Below are 24,139 nucleotides of genomic sequence, written 5' to 3' on the forward strand. Positions count from 1 at the left end.
AATGCTGAAGAATCTGTTCACAACCTCTCCAACAGATAGAAGCATTCAGAAAATAAAATATTTTGATACACATAACAATTCCCTGATTCAAATGCATTTAAACAAGGATTTCATAATGCATTTACAATAGGAGTGTGCCAGTATAGAACTCAGATCTGAAGCACAGCAGCGTGTTTTCTGCCAGGATATGAGGATGTCCTTATTTTTTTCATGAAAAATACAGTGATTGAAGTAACCTCAGATGACTTTGGTGCTTCATAAACTCAAGAAACTAGAAGGTTTGCTGTTTCATAAATAAAGAATTTAAAAACTGCATTTACAAAATAGCAAAACTCAGCTGTAATACTGAGGTTATTACTCAACACAGGTAACGGTAATGGACCAGTTGTTTCCATAATGAACAAAAACACCAATGTCAGGTTTATTATAGACAAAACATCTAAATTAATCAGACCAAAAACTGGCATGGTTATTCTTTATATCTAAGTATTGCCGTTATTTTTAGTACCTCATGAAGTTTTGACACATAAAATATTAACCATTTGCTTTCATTTTGTAAAAATATAGTAGATTTGATGGAGTAAGGTAAAAAAAAAAATTGTTGCAGATTCTAACTTTTTTTGCACCTTTCAAAAAAGTTGTCTTGGTTGCTGTCTCTGTAACTCAGTCCTAACTTCCTGTTTGGTGTTGCTTTTGGATATGTCTTTTTTGCATCATGCAGATTTCTTGTTTCCTGTTGTTTGTGTGCATCTATAATTGTGCACTGCTTGACCTGTCTACGACCATGTCATGCCAATGGGCGTGGCCGCGGCGGCAGCCCCAGAACTGCCTAACGCTGATCGGCGTAAAGTCCTGGGGCTTCAGTTTGCAGGAGATGACGCGCAGGCTGCCTCAGACCTCACCTACAGCTCTGTTGGTGGGGAGAAAGGGGGGGGGGGATCACTTGTGTGCTGTGTTGTGCGGCCCTGCAGCTTGGCCTTGAAGCTGCAGTGGCCCAATTTACAAAAAATGGCCTGGTCTTGGGGGGGGGGGGGGGGGGGGGGTAGTCCTGAAGAAGGTAAGGAGTTCTAGGGATGTAATTTATTTCACTTTCTTCTACTGGACAATAAGTAATGGAAATTATTATTATTTAGTATTTATATAATAATAATAATGGCTGTATTTGTATAGCGCCTTTCTCCTGTCGGACTCAAAGCGCTTGTGAGGCAGCCACTAGAGCGCACTCAGTAGGCAGTGGCAGTGTTAAGGAGACTTGCCCAAGAAACTCCTTACTGAAATAGGTGCTGGCTTACTGAACAGGCAGAGCCGAGATTTGAACCCAGGTCTCCTGTGTCAGAGGCAGAGCCCTTAACCATTACACTATCCAGCGCCAACATCTTCTATAGCGTTGTACAGAGTATATTGTCTTGTCACTTAATTGTTCCTTAGAGCAGAGCTGGATTAAGGCCAAATGGGGCCCTAAGCAAAGTAGCAGATTTGCCCCCCCCCCCCCCCCCCACCACCACCACACTGTGTGCCTCCAATCGACAAATGCAGCCACCCTGTGCCCCTCAATTGGCAGATACAGTCACTGTGTGTGCGCCAATCGACAAATGCAGCCACAATATGCCTTAAATAGATAAATGCAGCCAACATTTGTCCCCAATAGAAAAATCCAGTCACCATGTGTCCCCCAATAGACAAATGCAGGCACTGCGTGCCCCCAATAGATGAACACAGGCCCCATGTGCCCCAATAGACAAATGCAGGCAAGTAAAAAAATTGCACTACCTATTTCCACAAGGTGTGAGACAAACCAATTCACAATCCTAGTACAACCCCTTACCCAGTGCTCTATATATACAAGTCAATCATGCACCGATACACAAGGCAAGTGGTACACAAACATTTATACTTACCTGGGGCTTCCACCACCCCCTGTAGACCATGGGCTCCCTCAGTTTGTGTCCAGTCCCATCCGTTCCCCTGCTTTCCACCCTAGTAGTTGGGGGCTACTGCGCAGGCACAGCCCTGGCCTTGCTTGTGTTTGGTGGCCTTCCTGTGACCAGGAGTGTTCAGCACCTTCAAAGTTACTCAAGGCTTGTAACTGCGCATGCGCAGAGAACTCCCAACCATGGGAGTACAACAAAGCATGTGCTGGGTGGAGAGCGGGAGAATGAACAGGACCAGTCACAAAGAAACCCCATGGACTACAGGGGGGCTGTTATTGAATTATAAATGCTTGTCAGGGCCAGTTCTCTCATGAAGCAAGGTAAAAAACTTGCATCGGGCGTAGAGATTACAGGGGCTATATGTTTGTACTGTGTTTACACTTACAGCATGCAGTCAGGGTAGGAGGAGAAGCAAGAGGAGAGCGAGGTGAAGAGGTCATCATTGGGGAAAAGCAGCTTGTTGTGCTGTGTGAGGAGACTGACAGTGAGTGAGGAGGGGGAGGCAGGAGAGCAGCAGTGTTTCATTTGACTTGCACAGCAGAAGGGAGGAGGTGGCACTGCTGTCCTGATTGAGGAGGAATGGAGGACTGTCGACTGGCCGAGGGTGAGCAGTTTGTTTGTCAAAGACTTGCAGCCAGCCAGTGTGTTATTGTGCTGAGCAGAAGCATGTCATGTCTCAAGTTGTTGCATATGCTCCCTTGCTGACTGAGAACAGGACAACTGTAACGAGAGTGATATGAAGGCTGCCATTTTTCTTTGCTTTTAAGAAATACTAGTTGCCTGGCAGACCTGCTGATCCTTTGCCTCTAATACTTTTAGCAATAGGCCCTGAACAAGCATGCAGCAGATCAGGTGTTTCTGACTTTATTGTCAGATCTGACAAGATTAGCTGCATGCTTGTTGCTGGTGTTAGACACTACTGCAGCCAAATAGACCAGGAGGGCTGCCAGCCACCTGGTATTGTTTAAAAGGAAATAAGCATAGCAGCTTCCATATTTTTCTAACTACAGTTGTCCTTTAAATGAAGCAGAGTTAATTGTTGGGTTCTGAGCGATCATTCCAAATCGGGAAGGGGGTGCGCATGCTTATAAGTTTGCCCCAGGCAGCAAAATGTCTAGAATCAGCGCTGATACTTGTGTACCATTAGTGTTAAGTACAATTTAAAAGCATGCCAGGTTTGGAAAAAAAAATTTTTTTAATGGAATACTGTATTGGTGTAAAGTATAGCACACTAATAAACACATTCACTAGTCATGCACATAAAGCAAGCATCTGTAGATTATACAACACATGGACATTTCAGGGGAGATTTAGGGCATCACTGAACTTGGTGACCGATCAAGCATCAGATTCAATCATTTTCGAATTGGATGCAAATTGGTGCCGCCACAAGCATGCCAGATTTGACCAATTTTAGCTCCAAATTGGTAAAATGTATCATGGAAATGCTGCAAGACGTTGAGACGAAGTGGCCGATGGAGTGCGTGGCAGTAACAAAGTGCAATATTGGGACGAGTGGCAAACACGACAGAACCACCGGCTATGTTGTTCCCCATAATGTGAATGTGTCCCCCACCCATACAATTAATACTTTACCTATGCTGTGGCTCCTGCCGTGGTCCCCATGCATCATCCACATTGCCGCTGGCCTCTGTAGGTCACTCAGCGTGTGTGACGGCACATATCCCACGTGCTTGACGCCGGAAGCCCGTCCGCAATGCAGAAGATGAATGGGGACCACAGCGGGTGAAAGCGGACAGGTAAGATGGAGATGACATCACAAGGCTGAATCCAAAAAGATTTCATGCTGAAATCTCTAACTTCTGATTCAGCCTGGGGTGTATGGGCAGCCACAGATCTCTCTACGATCAGAGAGAGATCTGTCTATTGGTCGATCTGCCCAGTCATCATCTAATGTATGGGCACCTGTATATGGAAAATGTAATTTACAAACACAGGCTAAACACAGGAAAGCTCTGTCAGGAATCACATCACATCAGATTGAGCAGCTTCACTGATTTTTACTGTGTGGGCAGCTCTTCTGCTGCACTTTATTACCTGTTTCTGGCTGAGTTGAGGTCCATCCGAGGTCACAGTCACACAGTCTCTGCAGCACGGGGCACGCTGGAGGGATTTCTGTCCTCATTCCATGACTTAGCTGTCACTGTGGCTTCCTCCTGTGCTATCAGTGCCCCTGCCTGCCCTATATTATGGAGATCAACCATCCTTCCTGCTGCTTGCAGAATATTTGTTGTGGGGGTGGGGCGGGCTCAGCTGCCTCTCCTCTCCTTAGCATTAGCTAGAGCTAGAGGGAAACTCCATGAGAAGAAGGAATATCTCACTGACTGGAGGAAGGAGACCTAATGTTTCTCATCCTCTCTGCCTGGGATCTCACTGCAGTGCGTGTTATCATGAGGTTCCCAGCCACAGTGAGCACATTGACTAGAGTCACATGGTGCAGGCTGGAATGAAGAGCGTCCTGTTACCATGGTAACACGACGCTCAGCCTTTCAGAAACTGATTTCCGCTGCAACAGGCAGGCAGGTAGAGACACTGCTGCCCGATTATTACATACTATTATTACATGCTGGGGCTCCTTAGCCAGCAGCAGGAAGCATGTTAGGACAAAAAAATGACATGCTGACAGGGCTCTTAGACTCTGAATGGGGCCCTAAGCAGACGCTTGTAGTGCCTGGTTGAAGATCCGGCTCTGCCTTAGAGGGGCTCACAATCTAATCGCTACCATAGTCATATGTCTACTTAAGAATCATGCAGTGTATTCGTAGTCTAGGGTTAATTTAGGGGGCAAGTCAATTAACTTATCTGTATGTTTTTAGGATGTGGGAGGAAACCAGAGTGCCCAGAGGAAACCCACACCAACATGGGGAGAACATACAAACTATATTTGCAGATAGCCTACCCTGGCTGGGATTCAAACCGGGGATCAAGCACTGTAAGGCTAGATTGCTAACCACTACGCCATCAAGCTGCTTCAAATAATGATGGTGGCGTAAATTCTTAGGCAAAAATAAAAATGACATTTTTCATAAAGGCTTTCTATTCCAATCAATGCCATTTTCAGCCTCAGATGGAAAAATAGGAGTTTCCATTATGAGACTGTATTAGTTCAGCGAGCATAAGACTATTAATTCTTGACGAATATCAAAACAAATGGATTTTAACATTTGAAAGGATACATTTCAAGAGGTATCAATGATGTGTCAGGCTTACAGCGGAACTTTTTGTTTCACTTACCTGGGGCTTCCCCAAGCCCCAAGCAGCTGTTCTGTCCCGCACTGCTCCTTGACGAGACTCTGTTCTCCCGCCGCCACCTACTTTCAGGTTCGCCACCAGGCCACTGCACCTGCGCGACTCTGGTCACGCGTATCATTTCTTTGCGTTCCCCGCTATTGCAGAACGCAAAGAAAGGATACGCTTGGCAGGGCTGCGCTGGCCTCGACTTACAATTCGAGGTATGGGATGGAGCGGCGGCGGGGGAAGGGAGGCTCGGGCAGGACCGACGCGGGACAGGACAGCTGCTGAGGGCTTGGGGTAGCCCCAGAAAGTGAAACAATGTGTTTATTTTCTATCTACAGTTCCGCTTTAAGGGATACACAGGCAGATCAGGATGACACGGAACCACCTGGAGGTCAGGCTAGTTAGTGCCAAAGAAGTATATTCTGAAAGAAATTGCATTGCTCTGGTTGCTCAGGATGAAGAAATTTGAAACACTAAGGGCTTGATTTACAAAACGGTGCTAACTTTAGCACTGGCCCTTAGCACGTCTAAACTCAGTTGAAATGTGAGAAGTAGTGATCGTGCGCAAAGTACCGCGCGCAAAGGTTTGTGCGCGCACTGCACAGAGCGCAGGGCGCTCCGTGCGAAGTGCCCACTAAAGCCTATGGGACTTAGCACGCGCATAGGACTTTGCGCGTGCAAAGCTTTGCGCACGGTACTTAGCGCACGATCTGATTGAGAAAACTGGTGCTAACCTACTTAGCACCCTGGTTAGCGCGCCTTAAGACTTTAGACGTGCTAAGTAGGTTAGCACCTCTTAGTAAATCAAGCCCTAAGTGGTTTCTGAACAAACAAAAGACACATGTAAAGTGCACATATGTACAATATGAATTCATATTTTTTTTTATATTTTTTTCTGAATATTTATATCAAAGCACACCTAGAATAAGCCCAAAAAATAAGTTGAGTTTGAAAGGGCCAAACCTTATGTTCTTCTAGTTGACGCTTTATATCTTCAAAATCTGGACCCAAGATCTCCATCTCCATTTTCTTTATCCGGTTTTCAGTTTGTGAGAGCCAATCACTTAACTGTTGCAGCTGTTGATTTTGCAGGTCCATTAATGCTCTATGTAAGCTAGAATTAGAGAATACAAGGTCCTATGAACCCAACATTCTGCTAAAAACACATACAACAAAAATTACAGTAACAGAACACACTGTTCCTGGAAGAATGTTGTTATTCACTTGTTATAAACAGAAAAAGTAGAGATGCACTGATTGAAAGCCTTGAACCTCAATCTGTCTCTGACTTACACATACCGTTTTTACTCTAGATCTAGGTAACTAATAAAATATACAGTTCAATAACAAGAAGAATTGACAACACTCCAGGTCTAAATTGCTTTGAAAAAAATATATTTTCCAGAAGAGTAAAACTTAAAAATAGGCATTATAGTGGCATATAGAAGAATACAGTTACCGTATATACTCGCAAATAAGCCGACCCCCCCCAACCAAGGCCGGTTCAAGTAACAATTGGGCCCTAGGGCAAAATTAGCCTGGGGGCCCCCCAACAGAAACCCCCTGACCAAAAAGCACCATTAGAGGCCCTTCGTTGCAGCCAAATTTCCCTCCTGGGCCCCTGAGCTGGCTGCTGACCCTCCCTCAATCACCCCCCAACTTAACAGACTCTGCAGAGTCCCTGGAGAGCAACAGTTAAGATGGGGAGGGACACCTTGGGGACCCCTACAGGCTGTGGGGCCCTGGGGCAATTGCCCATTTTTTCCTATGGTAGCTCTGGCCCTGCCCCCAACATTTACCACAGAATCCAGGAAAAAATGATTGACTCGCATATTAGCTAAGGGTAGGAAATACAGTGGCTCCTGATAACACGAGGATGGTTGATGCATTTCATATGGGGTTATTGCACAGTTCACTTATGTATGAAACATGCAAGAGCCAGCAAGCTTAACAGCAGTGTTGTCATTTGTTCTGTGTCTTATTATACTACCCCTCCCCCCCACACTTTTAGTGCTTACTGTCAGCAGGCCAGTTGATCGGAGTCTGGTGCTGAGGGTCTTGCAGGCTGTGCAGTGGAGCCAGCTGATCGGGTACCTGTATGGTGGATAGGCAAAGGGGAGTACAACAGCTGATCTGCAGGAGGTGTGCAGACTAACCTGCAGAGACTATTGGAGTGCAACGGGGATGAGCAGGCTTCAGCATGCTTCCTAGCTGAGCCTGGGAGCGGGCCAACTGATCGGATGACCACCGATGCTGCAGGGTGTGCAGTGGAGCTGATTGGCAGGTGCCTGTAATGTGGATGGATTGCCGAAGGGGAGCGGTGAGTGCAACAGCTGCTGATCTGGATTAGGATCTCCTGGTTTCCTGGTTAGGGCACGGCAAGCGTGATCAGAGGTCCCAGGGAGAGCAAAGCAGGAGAGATGAATGGCCAGAATAACAGCGCCGCTCCTCAGTGCACATAATCTCACGCTTCCTGTGCAGAGACAGCAGGAAGCGCGATATTATGTGCATGGAGGAGCGGAGTTGTGTTTCTGGCCATTTATCTCTCCTGCTTTGCTCTCCCCTGGGACCTCTGATCCCCGGGGAGATATATATGTGAGTATATACGGTAATTATTCAGGATGAACACTTTTGTGGTAATTTTGCTGGTTTCAGCATCCAAAGCACTTCCTATATCTACTGTATATATTGCTGTATATTTTTATGTAGCCCCGCACCCACAGTGATGCTTAGCCTAGGCTGATTAGCTATATGGACTTTTGCCACCCTGTAACATTCTGGGAGACAGGGTATATATTGTAATTGCTTTAGAGTACTCTGTAGCCAAATGTTCAAAGAGCTGAGCCTGACAGTAGCAATGGTCAGTGATATGTAAATAATTTTGAATTGACACAGCATTATGCAAATCTTGTATCCAAATGTTTGCAGCTTGAAAATGAAACAATCAAATCCTGCCAAGGTAGAATTTAGTCTATTTTAAAGCTGTATAAATTTGCATACAAAATTTGCATTATAATACATCAACTCAAAATTATTTGCATCACACTGACCATCCCTACCTGACATGACTAAAGATGTTGCCACCTGGCATAAACTTCTGAATGTAAATCGGGGTAAGGCAGGGCAGCCATCAGGGGGGGACAACTGACACTGCAGTGAGGGGCCCAGGGCTTCTGGGGGCCCTGGGCCCCCCAAAAGCACTGGAAAGGCCACATGTACTGGCTGCAGGCCTGTGGCTCACTAACAGGCACACCGCATTCCAGCACTATAGAGGCACCTATACCTGGCTAGGGCAGGTAGACGATCTGAGACAGAAGGGGACAAGAGGTAACACGTGGATAAAAGAGGCACAGGGGGAACAGAGGTAGACAAAAGAAGCACAGGGAGAAAAGAGATGAGACGGGAAGATGAGGTCACACAAAGTGACACAAAAGAGGCACAAACTGAGGTGAGACAGAGGGGGACAAAAGAGGCACAGGATGAAAAGAGGGGGACAAAAGAGAATGGATAAAGGATAAGAACAGACCTACAAGTCCCTATTTCATTTGTTAACCGAGGACTACCTGTATTTTGCTAGTATTTGGCTCCACCTACAACATGTCATGGTCACGCCCACTTTTTGCCACATCACGCTGTGCATGCCGCTTTCTTCAGAGCCATGCACATTTTCACCGCTATGCACTTTGCGCACAGACACGGGGGTGAAGTGGCTAGTGGGCGCGTACAGCAACCAGTGGGTGGGTCCAGGGAGGGAGGGGGCCCAGGCCTGATGATGTCTGAGAAGCCACAAAATTTCTGATGGCAGCCCTGGGGTAAGGAAAGATTTTGAAATGGGCAAATACTGACTAAATAATTTATAAATGCCAGAAGCATGCTAATGAGTTTCAGCGTTACTACACCTTTGTCAGATAGCCACCACTTTCTCCAGTCTAGGTGGGGATCCAGTCTCTAAAAAGATTGTGATATGCTAATTTTATACATCAATCCTGTATGTGTTTTTATATTTTTTTGCAGTTGAATACATTTGGTTATGTACTATAGAGTGCTCCTGTTTTTATCTAGATTTTCCTACCCACAAGCTATGGAGCTGCACTTGGAGTTGCATTGTATCCTCTATCTGTTTTTGCAAATGAGAGATTGATTTTTTTTTGCTACTGGATCCTTCACAAAACAGTCTCACCGGTTTAGATAAGCCTGTTAAATAATCTCTTTGTAATGTAATAAGATATTGAAGAATATAGAACAGTCAATCAATGCTAAACTCAATATAATACTTTCTGGTTATAACAACATTTCCTATACTCTTCTCTATGTTCTCTTTCTTCTCGCATAAACAATTCAAAGCATTTTACTTTTTCCTTACAGGTAAGTACAGATACATTTTATTACTCGCCTAGGATATCCTTCAACACACTGTTGCATTAAAAGAGGTAAGAAAATAGTAGACAAGCCTTTTTTCTATATTTTATTTACGGTCACATTCACATTGGCACGTTGCGGAGCTGCGTTATAAAGTCTTATAATGCAGCTTACCACACTGCAATTGTAATCCTATTGGACAATGACAGTGCCTGTAGCTCCGCCCTACGCGTTTTGTACATGCGTACTTATCAAGGGCTGCCCCTGATGAGTACACATGTGTGAAACGTGTAGGGATGAGCTACAGGCGTGGGGAGTTGGCTTGGAAGAGATTGTATTATGATATGCTCGATTTTATTTTGGATCATGTGAGTGCACTACTTTTTAATTTTTTAATAAATGAATGGTTTTACACTATGAGGAGTTCCTTCAGCTGGTAGGTCATGCAAATGTTGATCCATATGCTGAGTCTGTGCTGCTGGGACCGGCTGGGAATGATTTAAGTGAGTTTCACTGTTTTATAATCTGGACGGTAGAGCCTAAGGTGAGAGGCCAAGTGTGTTTTTGTGGGAGGCAATGTGCACTACAGAGGAGTGTGGGAACCTTTGAGGTGTAAGGTGCTTTTTATTGCTGTCTGAGACCTGGCAGCTATGATGCATGGTGAGGACCTGTGCTACCTATTCTTTTGGTGGAAGCACACACGGGAGTCTGTTTTTCAGCACTGGGGAAATACATTTATACAGTATCACGCTATGGTTTTGTTTTCATTTTGTTTTTGAGCAATATCACTGCAAGAGGAGGATTGAATGCATGAGAGCGCAGTACCTTGGAGGAAGTTGTCACCACATTGCCGCCCACAAGACTAACTGCACGTCAAGTCAGCCACACCCGCTCAGCAGAGAATACCAGCGCTGAGCGAGGGAGGACGTAACCTAATTACTGGATTTGTTTATAGGAACTCATTATTCTTTGCTGAGGGGGCGGGGCTGGCTTGACGTGCAGTTAGTCATGTGGGCGGTCATGTGGTGACACCCACATGACGTATAACAGGGCATACGGAGCGACGATGTCCCACTGGCAGGGCTGTAATACTGCGCAGCCACAGTACCGGCTATGCGAACTGCACAGGCGGAGGATTTTTAAAGCAGCGATTCTAATCGCACTGAGATAAGGCAACCCTGGGCTGGATCGGGGCCTCTAATGATAAGTGTATTTAGATAACAGAGCATCTGGAAAGGATAAGGGAGCTGCGGATCGTCTGCCCTGAGGTCTAATATTGCAGTTAGGTAATTTATTTTTTTCTGTCATTCGTCTCTTAAGTCCTTTAAACATGTACTGTATGCAGAAATAATGAGAAGCTTAATTTGCGTCACTGTCACATATATACAGTACAATTTGCTCATAGATTCAAGTTTATAGAGGGATAGTCAAAGATGTGTATCTACTCCACCTTGGCTGCTTTGTCTGTGCTCATTTCTGTTTTTCTCATGTTGTTAACATACTAATTTGCTACTATGGTGTACTGAACCTTATCTTCTTCTTGGCAAGTCAAGGGATAGGAGATACCACTTGCAGGGGCAAACCCAGGATTTCCAAGGGGGGATTCCTGAAAGAGGTCTCCCTCAGCCACACACAATACAGTATAATACAATACAGTATAATAATATGGTAGGACATCATGCTGGGTACACATAATGCAATTTCCCGTTCAACTGACCGACCGACAACAGGATCGATCAGGAGCAGTTTGGATACAGATAATAATGAGGACAGCCGACATTGCTAATGAAGGGGAAAGTGAAGCATTCACACAGCAGGGCACAGGGCTGTGTTCATGCCTGACTCTGTTAAGTTCTCCAGAGCTGCTCCATGTTCTATACACACGCTGCTGTTACATCCAAAGTCACCTGTAGCAGGGAAGGAAAGGGGCAGTGCTGTGAGCTGCAGAATGCCTGCAGGTATTCTGGTATAACTTGTACCTGTCCCCAGACACTGCACCGCCCCTGGTCTGAGGGGGCATTCTGGGCAGCTGTAATCTCCCCCTGCGTTTGCCTATGACTTGCACTATTTATTGTATAGAGAAAAAGATACATTTGTTCTCTATAAGAGTTATACCACCTACTGAAGAGATGGCAATGTGGAAACAAAATATGTTCCTATACCCTTGTGGTTCATTGGTTTCAAGTAAGTTTTATGTTACAGTAAATAAAAAAAATCAGGAGTTCAGCATCTTTTAGCAAAAAAAAAACTGTTTACTTTTTATTGTAATACTTTCCCTACTTAAACACCCCTAATTTGTGTGCGCCTGAAGACTGATTTTCTGAATATCAAAGAAATGTGTTCTTTTTCATAACTGTGCTGTCACCTTCCATAACACAGCTCCAGGCTGTGACAGTGAAGAAGTGTCTTCTTACACCCACTGTCTCAGCCAAAGCCTGCTTGAAACTGACTTTATCTATACCTGATTTGACAAAAAATGTTTGTTTGTTGGAACAATTAGACAGTGTATCATTGCAGTATGTGTGAATGTATACAATGTCTACCCCTGCATCTATCTGCCTATCTATGTTACATAATCTGAATACTAACATTTCTAAAATGTTTTCTGTTGCTTTTTCTTAACTCATGACTGTAAAAAACCAATGTTTATTTATGATTTTAAAGCATGACACTAAAAGGCCCATATGCAATTAACTTTTTCTCCTGAGTTTTCTCCATAGGAAATATTTTTCTATTGTGATGAAACGCGGAAAAGCCGCTGCCTCTCAAGGTGAGGCGGCTGTTTCCGCGTCCAGCAGGACGTCACAACGCGGAAAAAACGGCGCATGCCGCATAGGCAGAGCGGCGGAATCCGCATTGGGAACAGTGGAATCCGCATTAGAGGCGGCTCCCGCACTCAGTTTACTGGATACATTGCAAAACAGTACTGGTGTGGCTGGGACTGATAGTCCACCTAGATTCAGAGTGACACGCGCGCGCGCACAGAAGCAGAGCTTAAATAACAGCCAAAAGGGAGTCGGCTGACCAGGCGGGTCAGCTGACATTTTCCACTACTCTCATTGGTCCAGCAATTAGGGAGGTCCTGGAGAGGTCCTTGTGTATATATACTGCTGGCTGTTCACTTGCTCTTTGTCTGGCATTGCAAACACATACGTGGGAGCACTCAGACCTGTAGTCAGTTCCTTAAGTGTGCCGGGACCAGCTGGAGCTGTAATCCTACACTTAGCTAGATTCTGTTGATAGCTTAAAGTACTAGTTTGATTGTGATTATCTGTTATGACTCTTTGCCTGCCTGACTATCCTCCTGAACTCTGATCTTGTACCTTGCCATTCTGATACTCTGTTGCCGAACCCCGGCTCGTCCTTAGACTCTGCTTCTGCCTCCTGATCTTGTACCTCGATATTTCTGATACCCTGTTGCCGAACCCTGCCTGTACCTAGACTCCGCCTCTGCCTTCTGATTCTGTACTTTATCTGTCCGTGTGTTACAACCTGGCTTGTCCGACCTCGAGAACCGACCTTACTATTGGAGGCGGTTCCCCGTCCTGTTAGTGACACTACCTCCTGAGTGTCACTTTCAGACTAACCTTCCTACTGTCAGCCTGACTCCTCCCGCCTTGGAGAGTTCAGGTCGTCGGAAGGAAGCCGTGCAGTTTTCCTCACTGCACTGAGGCTCAGGCCTCTAAGTGTTACTGTTACACCAAACACTACACTCTACTCAGGTGGACAGAGGTTAGCTGCTATATCGGATTATCGGTGATACTGCAGATCACTTATAATCTGGTATACATCTGTATTCCCAGTGATACTGCAGATCACCGGTAATCAGATCCTCTCTGTGCTTCACCGTTCGTTACAGAACGCCAGACCAAAAGACAGATGGACGCACGCGCTGACCCCCTGAATGTGCTTGCCACTTCGGTGGATAACATCCATCAAGCACTGGGCCAGCACAAAGCCTTAATTGATGCTCTAACAGGCTCTGTGCAAACCCTCCAGGCGTCAGTTGATTTGGTGCGATCCCCTCCTAGTGATGACATACGTATGTTCGTGCCTGATAAATTTTCCGGCCACAAATCTGACTTTCGAAATTTTAAGAGTAGAGTGTTGTCATATTTTGAGTTGAGACCCCGATCCTCGGGAACTGAGACCCAACGGGTCATTTTTATTAAGACTTTGTTGACTGGCGACTCCCAGTCCTGGGCATACAACCTGCCCCCCACAGATACAGCTCTGACCTCAGTAGAGGAATTCTTTAAAGCCATGGCAGTAATATACGATGATCCAGACCTCGCTGCGACCTCTGAGCGGAAGCTCAAGCTTTTGCGGCAAGGCAAGGGATCGGTCGAAGATTACGCGGCAGAATGTCGTAGGTGGTCAGTTACGGCCAGGTTTGATACCTATGCTTTGTTAGATTATTTCCTGTCTGGGCTGTCGGATGAGGTCTCCGACCTAATGTTAAGCCAACCCGAGCCCAAAACAGTCGATGAGGCCATCTCATCGGCCATTCGAATCGACCGTAGGCTACGTTATCAAAGACAGACTAGGGGCAGTCATCGTGTCAGGGCAACATCTTATGCAGCTCCTCCCGTAGCACCCCTGGTAACTCCATCTCCTTCGGTCTCATCATCTCCAGTCGTGCCTCCACCTGAGCCGATGCAGATTGGTCAGTCTAAGCTGACCCAAGTGGAGAGAAGACGGAGAATGATTGAACAGTTATGTTTATACTGTGGTGAAGGGGGACATAGGGTACGAAACTGTCCCATTAAGCCGGATAAGAATAAGCCGGGAAACGCTATCACCTAGGAGTTGTAAGGGGTGACACCCTAGGCGCTCAACTCACGCCCCTAAAAGAAAGATGGTTGCTTCTTCCCTGTGCAATTTCCTGGGAAGATAAAACCGAGGTCACGGAAGCCTTTATTGATTCAGGCTCCGCAGCAAATTTCATGGATTTCGAGTTCGCTAAGAAATTGGGGGTTCCGCTCACACCGGTGGATCCACCCGTGCAGGTTACGGCAGTGGATGATTCTCCTCTGCAGAGGAATCATTCCCTGACTCTAACACCAGAGGTCGGAGTTACCATAGGGGTATTACATTGGGAGACGTTACAGTTTTTTGTGTTACATATGGCCACCTCCACAATTATACTCGGCATGCCATGGCTACACCTACACTCCCCACACATTGATTGGGCCTCTGGTCAATTAATTTCCTGGTCAGATCATTGTTTTCAGCACTGTTTAGGGAGGGTGACTTTGGGCCAAACCAGGGTTCAGGTGGAGGGGGTTCCTGAACAATATATGGAATATGCTGATGTATTTTGCCCCAAGGCAGCGGATAAGTTACCTCCACATTGCCCTTTCGACTGTCCCATCGATCTCCGTTCAGGTTGTGTGCCCCCCCCCGGGGCCATTTGTACAATTTGTCGGGGCCCGAAAAATTGGCCATGCAAGATTACATTCATGAGAATTTGGCCAAGGGTTTCATTCGCCCGTCCCGGTCGCCTGCTGGGGCAGGTTTCTTTTTCGTTGAAAAAAAAGGACGGAGGCCTGCGGCCCTGCATTGATTACCGGGGACTTAATAAGATTACGGTGAAGAATCGCTATCCGCTGCCTCTGATAGACGATTTATTCACACAGATCACTGACGCTAAGATCTTTTCTAAGTTGGATTTGCGGGGTGCGTATAACCTGATACGCATAAGAAAGGGCGATGAGTGGAAAACGGCCTTTAATACTCTGGACGGGCATTACGAGTACTTGGTAATGCCCTTCGGGCTGTGTAATGCCCCGGCCGTTTTCCAGGAACTCATCAACGAGCTCTTCAGGGAGGTGTTGGGGAGATTTATTCTAGTCTACCTAGATGATATACTTATTTTCTCCAACAACCTCTCTGAGCATAGGACCCATGTAAAATTTGTTTTGAATAAACTGAGGCAAAACTCGTTGTACGCTAAACTTGAAAAATGTATTTTTGAAGTAACGTCTGTCGCCTTCCTGGGGTACATAATTTCCACCACAGGCCTGTCTATGGACCCTGCCAAGGTCTCCGCTGTTCTGGAATGGCCTCAGCCAGTTGGGCTGAAGTCTCTTCAGCGGTTTCTCGGCTTTGCTAACTATTACAGGCGGTTCATAAAGGGGTACTCCACGGTCATTTCTCCACTTACCAGTCTCACTAAGAAAGGGGCAGATACTACTCACTGGTCTCCTGAGGCTCTACATGCTTTTTCCACCCTGAAGGATCTATTCTGTTCGGCACCCATCCTCAGACATGTGGATACTTCTTTCCCATTTATTGTTGAGGTAGATGCTTCAGAGGTCGGAGTGGGGGCTGTGCTGTCTCAGCGATCAGGCTTGCAGGGTAGAATGCACCCGTGTGCTTACTTCTCTCGTAGATTCTCCCCGGCAGAGAGGAACTACGATATTAGCAACAGGGAGCTCCTGGCCATTAAATTGGCTTTCGAGGAATGGCGACATTGGTTAGAGCGAGCTGAGCATACTATCACGGTTTACACTAATCACAAGAACTTGGAATACATCGAGGGGGCTAAGAGGTTGAGCCCCCGTCAGGCTCGATGGTCATTATTTTTCTCTAGGTTCAGCTTCATTATTACATACACTCCGGGTAGCAAAAATGTTAAAGCAGATGCTTTATCCAGGTACTTCGAGCCAGAGACAGCACAGCCCTCCGTTCCAGAGACCATTGTTCCCCAGAGGTTGGTACTAGCAGCACCTGGAACTTGGGAAGATTTGAAGGAGACTTTGGTTCCCTTCCAACAAGACATCCCAGAAGGGAAGCCCGCAGGGGTTATGTTCATTCCCCTACCTTTTCGTCTCCGGGTTTTAGAGATGTTCCATGTGCACAAGAATGCTGGGCATCCTGGGGCATCTAGAACACAAGATCTGGTAGCCAGATGTGCCTGGTGGCCTTCCTTGGCAGTGGATTGCAAGGAATATGTTAGGGAGTGTGCGATATGCGCGAAAAGCAAACCCTCCCGGCTGGCACCTGTTGGTACCTTGCAGCCTTTGCCCACCCCGAGTGAGCCGTGGACCCACCTGTCCATGGATTTTGTGGGTGAGCTTCCCGGATCTGAAGGCATGTCAGTCATTTGGGTGGTGGTCGACTGCTTAAGCAAAATGGCCCACTTTGTGCCCTTAAAAGGACTCCCCTCGGCTCAGGAATTGGCCGAAATAATCATTGTTCACATTTTCCGTTTACACGGCATTCCAGAAAACATAGTTTCAGACAGGGAAGTCCAATTTGTTTCCAGATTTTGGAAAGCTTTTTGCCATCTAATGGGCATGAAGCTGTCATTCTCGTCGGGCTACCACCCACAGACAAATGGCCAGACTGAGAGGATAAATCAGTCCTTAGAGCAATTTTTGAGATGTTATGTTGTGGAGGCGCAAGACAACTAGGTCAGATTCTTGCCCTTAGCAGAATTTGCTCAAAATAATTTGAGAAATTCCTCCTCCAGATTTTCTCCTTTTCAGGTGGTGACGGGGAGATCGCCCAAATTCTCTCCCTTGCCAGTTGCCTCTTCTCCGTTTCCAACCCTGGAAACCTGGCACAGGGCATTTAAAGATATCTGGGGGACGGTGAAGAGTAATCTGGAAAGGGCATTCCAGAGTCAAAAGGGTCAGGCTGACAAAAGACGCTCATTGGAGTGGAAGTTCCAGCCAGGAGACTTGGTCTGGGTGTCCACTCGTCACTTGACCCTGAGACAGCCCTCGGATAAACTGGGCCCCAGGTTTGTGGGTCCATTTTCAGTAGCCAAGAAGATCAACAACGTTACTTACTCCGTTGATCTTCCCGCCAGCATGCGTGGGGTAAGGTCCTTCCACGTATCCCTGCTTAAGCCAGCAGTCCATGTGGGTCCCACTCCTCCTCCTCCCGTGGTGGTAGATGACCAACCTGAGTACGAGGTTGAAAAGATTTTAGATTCACGCTTTGTACAAAACTCGGTACAATATCTCGTACATTGGAAGGGGTACGTCATTGAGGAGAGACAATGGGTACCGGGAGTCGCATGCATGCGGACGAATTAAGGAAGGAGTTTCATGCCTTACACCCCGAGAAACCCGGTAGGAGTTGTCCGGAGTCCACTCCTCGGGGGGGGGGGGGGGGGTACTGTGATGAAACACGGAAAAGCCGCTGCCTCTCAAGGTGAGGCGGCTGTTTCCGCGTCCAGCAGAACGTCACAACGCGTAAAAAATGCCGCATGCCGCATAGGCAGAGCTGCGGAATCCGCATTGGGAACGGCGGAATCCGCATTAGAGGCAGCTCCCGCACTCAGTTCACTGGATACATTGCAAAACAGTTCTGGTGTGGCTGGGACTGATAGTCCACCTAGATTCAGAGTGACAAGCGCGCGCGCACAGAAGCAGAGCTTAAATAACAGCCAGAAGGGAGTCGGCTGACCAGGCGGGTCAGCTGACATTTTCCACTACTCTCATTGGTCCAGCAATTAGGGAGGTCCTGGAGAGGTCCTTGTGTATATATACTGCTAGCTGTTCACTTGCTCTTTGTCTGGCGTTGCAAACACATACGTGGGAGCACTCAGACCTGTAGTCAGATCCTTAAGTGTGCCGGGACCAGCTGGAGCTGTAATCCTACACTTAGCTAGATTCTGTTGATAGCTTAAAGTACTAGTTTGATTGTGATTATCTGTTATGACTCTTTGCCTGCCTGACTATCCTCCTGAACTCTGATCTTGTACCTTGCCATTCTGATACTCTGTTGCCGAACCCCGGCTCGTCCTTAGACTCTGCTTCTGCCTCCTGATCTTGTACCTCGATATTTCTGATACCCTGTTGCCGAACCCTGCCTGTACCTAGACTCCGCCTCTGCCTTCTGATTCTGTACTTTATCTGTCCGTGTGTTACAACCTGGCTTGTCCGACCTCGAGAACCGACCTTACTATTGGAGGCGGTTCCCCGTCCTGTTAGTGACACTACCTCCTGAGTGTCACTTTCAGACTAACCTTCCTACTGTCAGCCTGACTCCTCCCGCCTTGGAGAGTTCAGGTCGTCGGAAGGAAGCCGTGCAGTTTTCCTCGCTGCACTGAGGCTCAGGCCTCTAAGTGTTACTGTTACACCAAACACTACACTCTACTCAGGTGGACAGAGGTTAGCTGGTATATCGGATTATCGGTGATACTGCAGATCACTTATAATCTGGTATACATCTGTATTCCCAGTGATACTGCAGATCACCGGTAATCAGATCCTCTCTGTGCTTCACCGTTCGTTACATCAATCTTCTCTTTCAAATGATTTTTCAGCACTTCTCAAAAACAAAAAGAAGGTGAATAGTACTATCACAATTATTTGCAGTCTTGTTTTGCTTGCTTGTGGTTTAGAAGACATTTTAATTGATAAGTTGTGAAAATATATATAATCTAGGAGAAAAGTCGGGAGAAAAAGGTAATTGCATACGGGACTTTGGCCCTTATTCAATTTACTTTTTCTCCTGCTTTTTCTCCTAGGAGATACATTTTTATATTATCTTTAACTACTTAAGTACCACAGTGATTGAAATCTACATCATGTTTTGGTGGGCTCCTTGCTGGCCCGACGTAGATTTCAGTCACTGTCCGCAACACGGATTCGCCGTTTCAGTAGCTCCCCGCCGATCGCGCCGCTCAAACCCGACATTTCTCACCGCAACTCCTCTGGCTATGCCTGTCTCTATGACAGCAGAGCCATGTGAGCCAGTCAGGAGCCGATTTCATTGGCTCCTGGCTGGGTCTATCAATGTAAGCTGCTCACATTGGCTTACATTGATAGACACGGTCAGGAGCCAATGAAAGTGTTCTGTCATAGAGAAGGCAGAGTCTATGTCCTTAGGATCCCGGTGAGTGGTGGTGACGGCAGGTATGCACGGCAATTCGTCTGGATTCCATCATTCTTGCACCAGTGGTCTCTGGTCCTTAAGGGGGCAAAGACCGCTGGTACTTAAGTGGCTTAAATAACTTTTCAGCACTTTGCAAATAAAAAAATACCATAGTAGATGGGGGGGCTCAAATGTTTTTGTGTATTTTATTGATTGTTGGTGGCTTAAATTTTTTTCATTGATAAGGTATGAAAATATAACCTGGAAGAAAACTAAGGCATACAAGTTAACTGAAGTGGGAGGGCCCCTTGTTGTCTTTAAGTCTATCGGAACCGAAGCTCAGGTACAAACGTAGATACTTATCTAAAGAGAGGGAAGCCTCAGGAACCTTTTGAGGCTTTCCTCTCGGCTCTGCTCTCCCCCATTGCTGAATGCCCCCCCAGAGATTGGCGACATTACATGGAGCCGTGGGCTCTGTCCTACTGCGTATGCTTGTCCGTGCTCGCTCTTCTCTTGTGCAGCCATGAATGCAAGGAGAAGGGGGTGATGTGATGTGCCAATGTGGAGAGGAGCCTCACTTAGCAATGGGGGGACACTCAGCATTGGGGGACTACTGCCGACTGAGGGAAGTCTCAATAGGATCCTGAGACTTCACTCTTTTAAAGGTAATATATTTAATAGCAAACCTGATCTTGGGCTCTGATTTACTTTAACTGCTTTGGCCTCCTGGACGTACTAGCTACGCCCAGGAGGCCATGTGCGTGGCTGCACGCTCCCGTGGCTGATCGTGCGCGTGCACGCGCTCCCAGCCGCGGATCGTTAGCCCACTATGGTGCCCGATCACTGATTTCTCTCCCGCGCAGAAAAAGCGACAGCTTCTCTCAGAAGCTCTGCTTTTTCTGGCTGTTGCGTCCCCCATGCGTCCCTCTAAGCGTATGTTACGCTTAGAGTGACGTCATGTAAACAAACTCATGGCCGCCATCTTGTGGCCAAAAAGTAAAACTACAACTAAAAGTATAAAAAATAAAACTCAACACACATTTACATTATAAAAGTACTGTTTACATCCCACCCTCCCAAAAAATACCCAAATAAAATGTTTAATATAAAAAAAAAAAAACATTACAATAATAAAAAAAAAAAACATGTAAATATTTACCTAAGGGCGTAAACTATTTAAATATCAATGTAAAGATGAAATATTTCTATATTTTTTTTATTTTAAACTTGTAAATAGTGATAGATGCAAAACGTAAAAAATGCACCTTTATTTCCAAATAAAATATTGTCACCATACATTGTGATAGGGACATAATTTTTAACGGTGTAATAACCGGGACATATGGGCAAATATAACACGTGAGTTTTAATTATGGAGGCATGTATTATTTTAAAACTATAATGGCTGAAAACTGAGAAATAATGAATTGTTTCCGTTTTTTTCTTATTCTTCCTGTTAAAATGCATTTACAGTAAAGTGGCTCTTAGCAAAATGTACCACCCAAAGAAAGCCTAATTGGTGGCGAAAAAACAAGATATAGATCAGTTCATTGTGATAAGTAGTGATAAAGTTATAGGCTAATGAATGGGAGGTGAACATTGCTCGGATGCATAAAGTGAAAACGACTGAAGGCTGAAGTGGTTAAGCAAAAAACTTTAATGGCTATAAAAAAAAATGTATTGAATAGTTTAATTTCTAATTCACATTTGCTATAGAATATATACGGTTTATAAAAATCCAAATGAGTTTGTGGTGAGTTTTCAACACAGAGTTACATTAGAAAATGAAACTCTTTGGTTGAAATAAATGAAGTGATCCTCTAGGTGGCACTTGTGGTGCACTAAATTCATGAACTTAAATAATTTTCTTTAGAAGAAATGCCTTGGTGGTCAATGCATTCATTAATATCTTCCCACTGACCCGTTGATACAAATGTAATGTTCCATCTTGAAGGTGGTAAATTGCAATCAGCAGGTTATTGGTTTAGAAAACTTTTTGTTCCTTTTTAAATAGGCCAGTAATGTGCTCCAACAGTCAGAGTGTTACTTAAAGAACCACTATGATGTGAACTGAAAAAATGCAAAATAATCTTAAATACACTATGTACGTTTCTTCCAGCATAAAATGCACTGTTATCAAACCCTTCTAAAGCCACCACAATCAGTAAATATTGACAAGCCGGTGGCTTTGAAAATGTTACTGGTTTTGGACTAGTGCATTTCTTCATAGGGCATTTTAAGGTTTCTGTTCATTTTAAAAGCACTACTTGCAGAACAGGAACACAGTCCAACTACCGAATTAGCATGGACATGAGCAGGTCAGTCATATAGGACTTATAAAAAATAAAGGTAGCCTTCAGGATAACTAGCATAAGTTATAAGTGTGTTTAAGTGTATTGTTGTTGAAATAATGCAGGGCTAATTCCTCAGACCCTTTATTTCCTTGATGCTTAGCTTGTCCAGCTTCCAGCATAACCTGCAAGCTTTTGATAACCAAATGAGAAACTCTGCTTCTGAACGGACTTTACTAACTTCACCTATCTTCAAGTGACTTACTATTATTTTTTATTATTAATGATTTATATAGTGCAATCATCTTCCATGGTGCTGTGCAATGAAAGGAACAAACAAGAGTAAATAATATACAGGCATTGGAACACAGGACTGCACAGACATTGGTACGCAATAAAGAAGTGGTAGACAATATAAGTTACAACCATCCCAATAAAATGGCCGCAATAAAAGATGGATACAAGCTATTGTGGTTGATAGAATATTGGTAATTTTATTGATATTCTACTATATTCTGATATGTGTAGTAGAATATTGGTAGTCTTACTGATATTGTACTATCACCTATCTCAATTTATTTTAACACCAACCTTCCATGCATATATGCCTAACGCTAGCTACTTACACCTAACACAAATTTATGCCCTGCCTTCACCTAACTCTAACAACTATAAAGTAATAAATTAGCCTCTATCATGCTACACCGCCATCACCACTGCTATTTTACCTACTACAGAGTTATAAAATAGCCTCTATGATGAACTGTGCCATCACTTCAAAGTTTCACTACAACGTAGCAAAACGTCCATGCCGCTTTACGGCTGTAGCTGCTAATTTATTATTATAATATGGATGCTTATGGCAGCGCCAATTTTTGCAGCATTGATCTTGCAAAAATTACTGTGTAGCAGTTACAGTGACATTTGTATGGTAGTTAACTAAACATACAGCATTTTAGCATTTTACAAGACACAAAAGGGAGAGATCCCTTCCCTTGTGACCTTACAATAGTGAGGAGCTGTAAAGAGGAGAAAGATTGTATAGAGCTTTGTAGGCTAGAGTTAAAAGTTTGAACTGAATCCTCTGGATAACTGGTAGATAATGAAGAGCTCGGCAAAGAGGAGCAGCAGATGAAGTGCGAGAAGAAAGGTGTATGAGATGAGTAGTAGAGCTAAGTATAGACTGGAGGGGTAGAAGTCTGTAGTCCACAGAGCAGAGTATTACAGTAGTCAAGGCAAGAAATTATAAGGGCATGTGTTAGCATTTTAGTGGAGTCCTGAGAGAGAAAGGGCCAGATGCAAGATATGTTTTTGAGTTGAAGGTGACAGGAGGTAGTTAAAGAGTGAATATGAGGGATAAAGGTGAGAGAAGAATCAATTAACCCTAGCTAATGTGTTTTTCAGAAGTATTAACATTTATTTATTTATTTGTAGTCACAAATTTTCATACCGGGCAGTACCAGTGCCCAACTTTCTAGTATAGCTAATCACAGCTATTAACATAGGCACATATGAAGGAGCCAAAACATCTCTGGTGGCTATTTAGCTGAAAATTGGCCAATGGCGGGGAAGGGGGTGGTCAGGGTTAGGCATCAATAGTGAGGGCAAACATTGCGAACAAACAAAATGGACGCAGTAAGCCCCATTGACTTTGACGGCAAGTGAACTTCTAAAACCTTCAGGGCATCTCTGCAGCCACAATTAAAAAAAAAAAAAAAAGATGTACAAGGTGTCCAAATTCTGGACAGTGGCATGGTGGAGGAGGATCAATTGCGACATATTTGCCAAAAAGCCTAATGAGGCTTCCCCCATGCTCTTCACCCTCTGGGATCCAGCATTGGCAGCCCCTGAAAACAATGTGTGGCACTGGCAATATTTTAAATCTATGCTCCTGCGCAGCCGCAGTATCAGCTTTTTTATCAAGCTCAGGTGGAAATACCTGATCCTGATTGGGTCTGCTCTACTATGCAGGTGCAACTCGCCCCTGCACAGTAAAGCAGACCTAATGGGGCTAGGGTATTTCTGCCTGAGCCACTCAGAAAGCTGATACTGTGCCTGCGCAGGAGCACAGATTGTCAATATTGCTGTGCACAGCTTGTTGGTTCTTGTCAGGGGATTTTCAGGGGAGTCATCGCTGAATCCTCGAGGCTAATGAGGACGGGTAAACCTCATTAGAATGCTGAGGCTTCCCCCTACTAAGGTAAGTATCCCATAGGGACACATTTTTTCTTACAGATCCATTTAAAAGAGATTTCAATGGCCCCCCATTTTAGCAATTAATAGATAAGCCCCCATACATGTTAGAATCACAACATTTTCAGGGTATGTTAATCATTTCAGCCCATGGGTATTTTTCACCTTATGGACGATAGGAATAGAGATGTAGCGAACGGTTCGCCTGCAAACGGTTCCAGGCGAACTTTTGCGAAGTTCGATTCGCCCCATAATGCACTATGAGGGTCAACT

At 45.1% G+C, this 24,139-nt stretch overlaps 1 protein-coding gene across 13 annotated transcripts in view; it reads right to left on the bottom strand.

Moving 5' to 3' along the window:
- Positions 1 to 24,139, bottom strand: part of DMD (dystrophin) — a 3,066,377-nt gene that overhangs the window by 2,074,956 nt on the left and 967,282 nt on the right. For all 13 annotated transcript variants that reach the window (XM_068268325.1, XM_068268327.1, XM_068268324.1 and 10 more), the window contains one exon: positions 6,153 to 6,303. In XM_068268325.1, the coding sequence (XP_068124426.1) occupies positions 6,153 to 6,303 (151 nt within the window). The remainder of the gene's footprint in view (positions 1 to 6,152; positions 6,304 to 24,139) is intronic.

Source organism: Hyperolius riggenbachi, chromosome 2 (genome assembly GCF_040937935.1).
Source record: "Hyperolius riggenbachi isolate aHypRig1 chromosome 2, aHypRig1.pri, whole genome shotgun sequence".
Taxonomy (NCBI): domain Eukaryota; kingdom Metazoa; phylum Chordata; class Amphibia; order Anura; family Hyperoliidae; genus Hyperolius; species Hyperolius riggenbachi.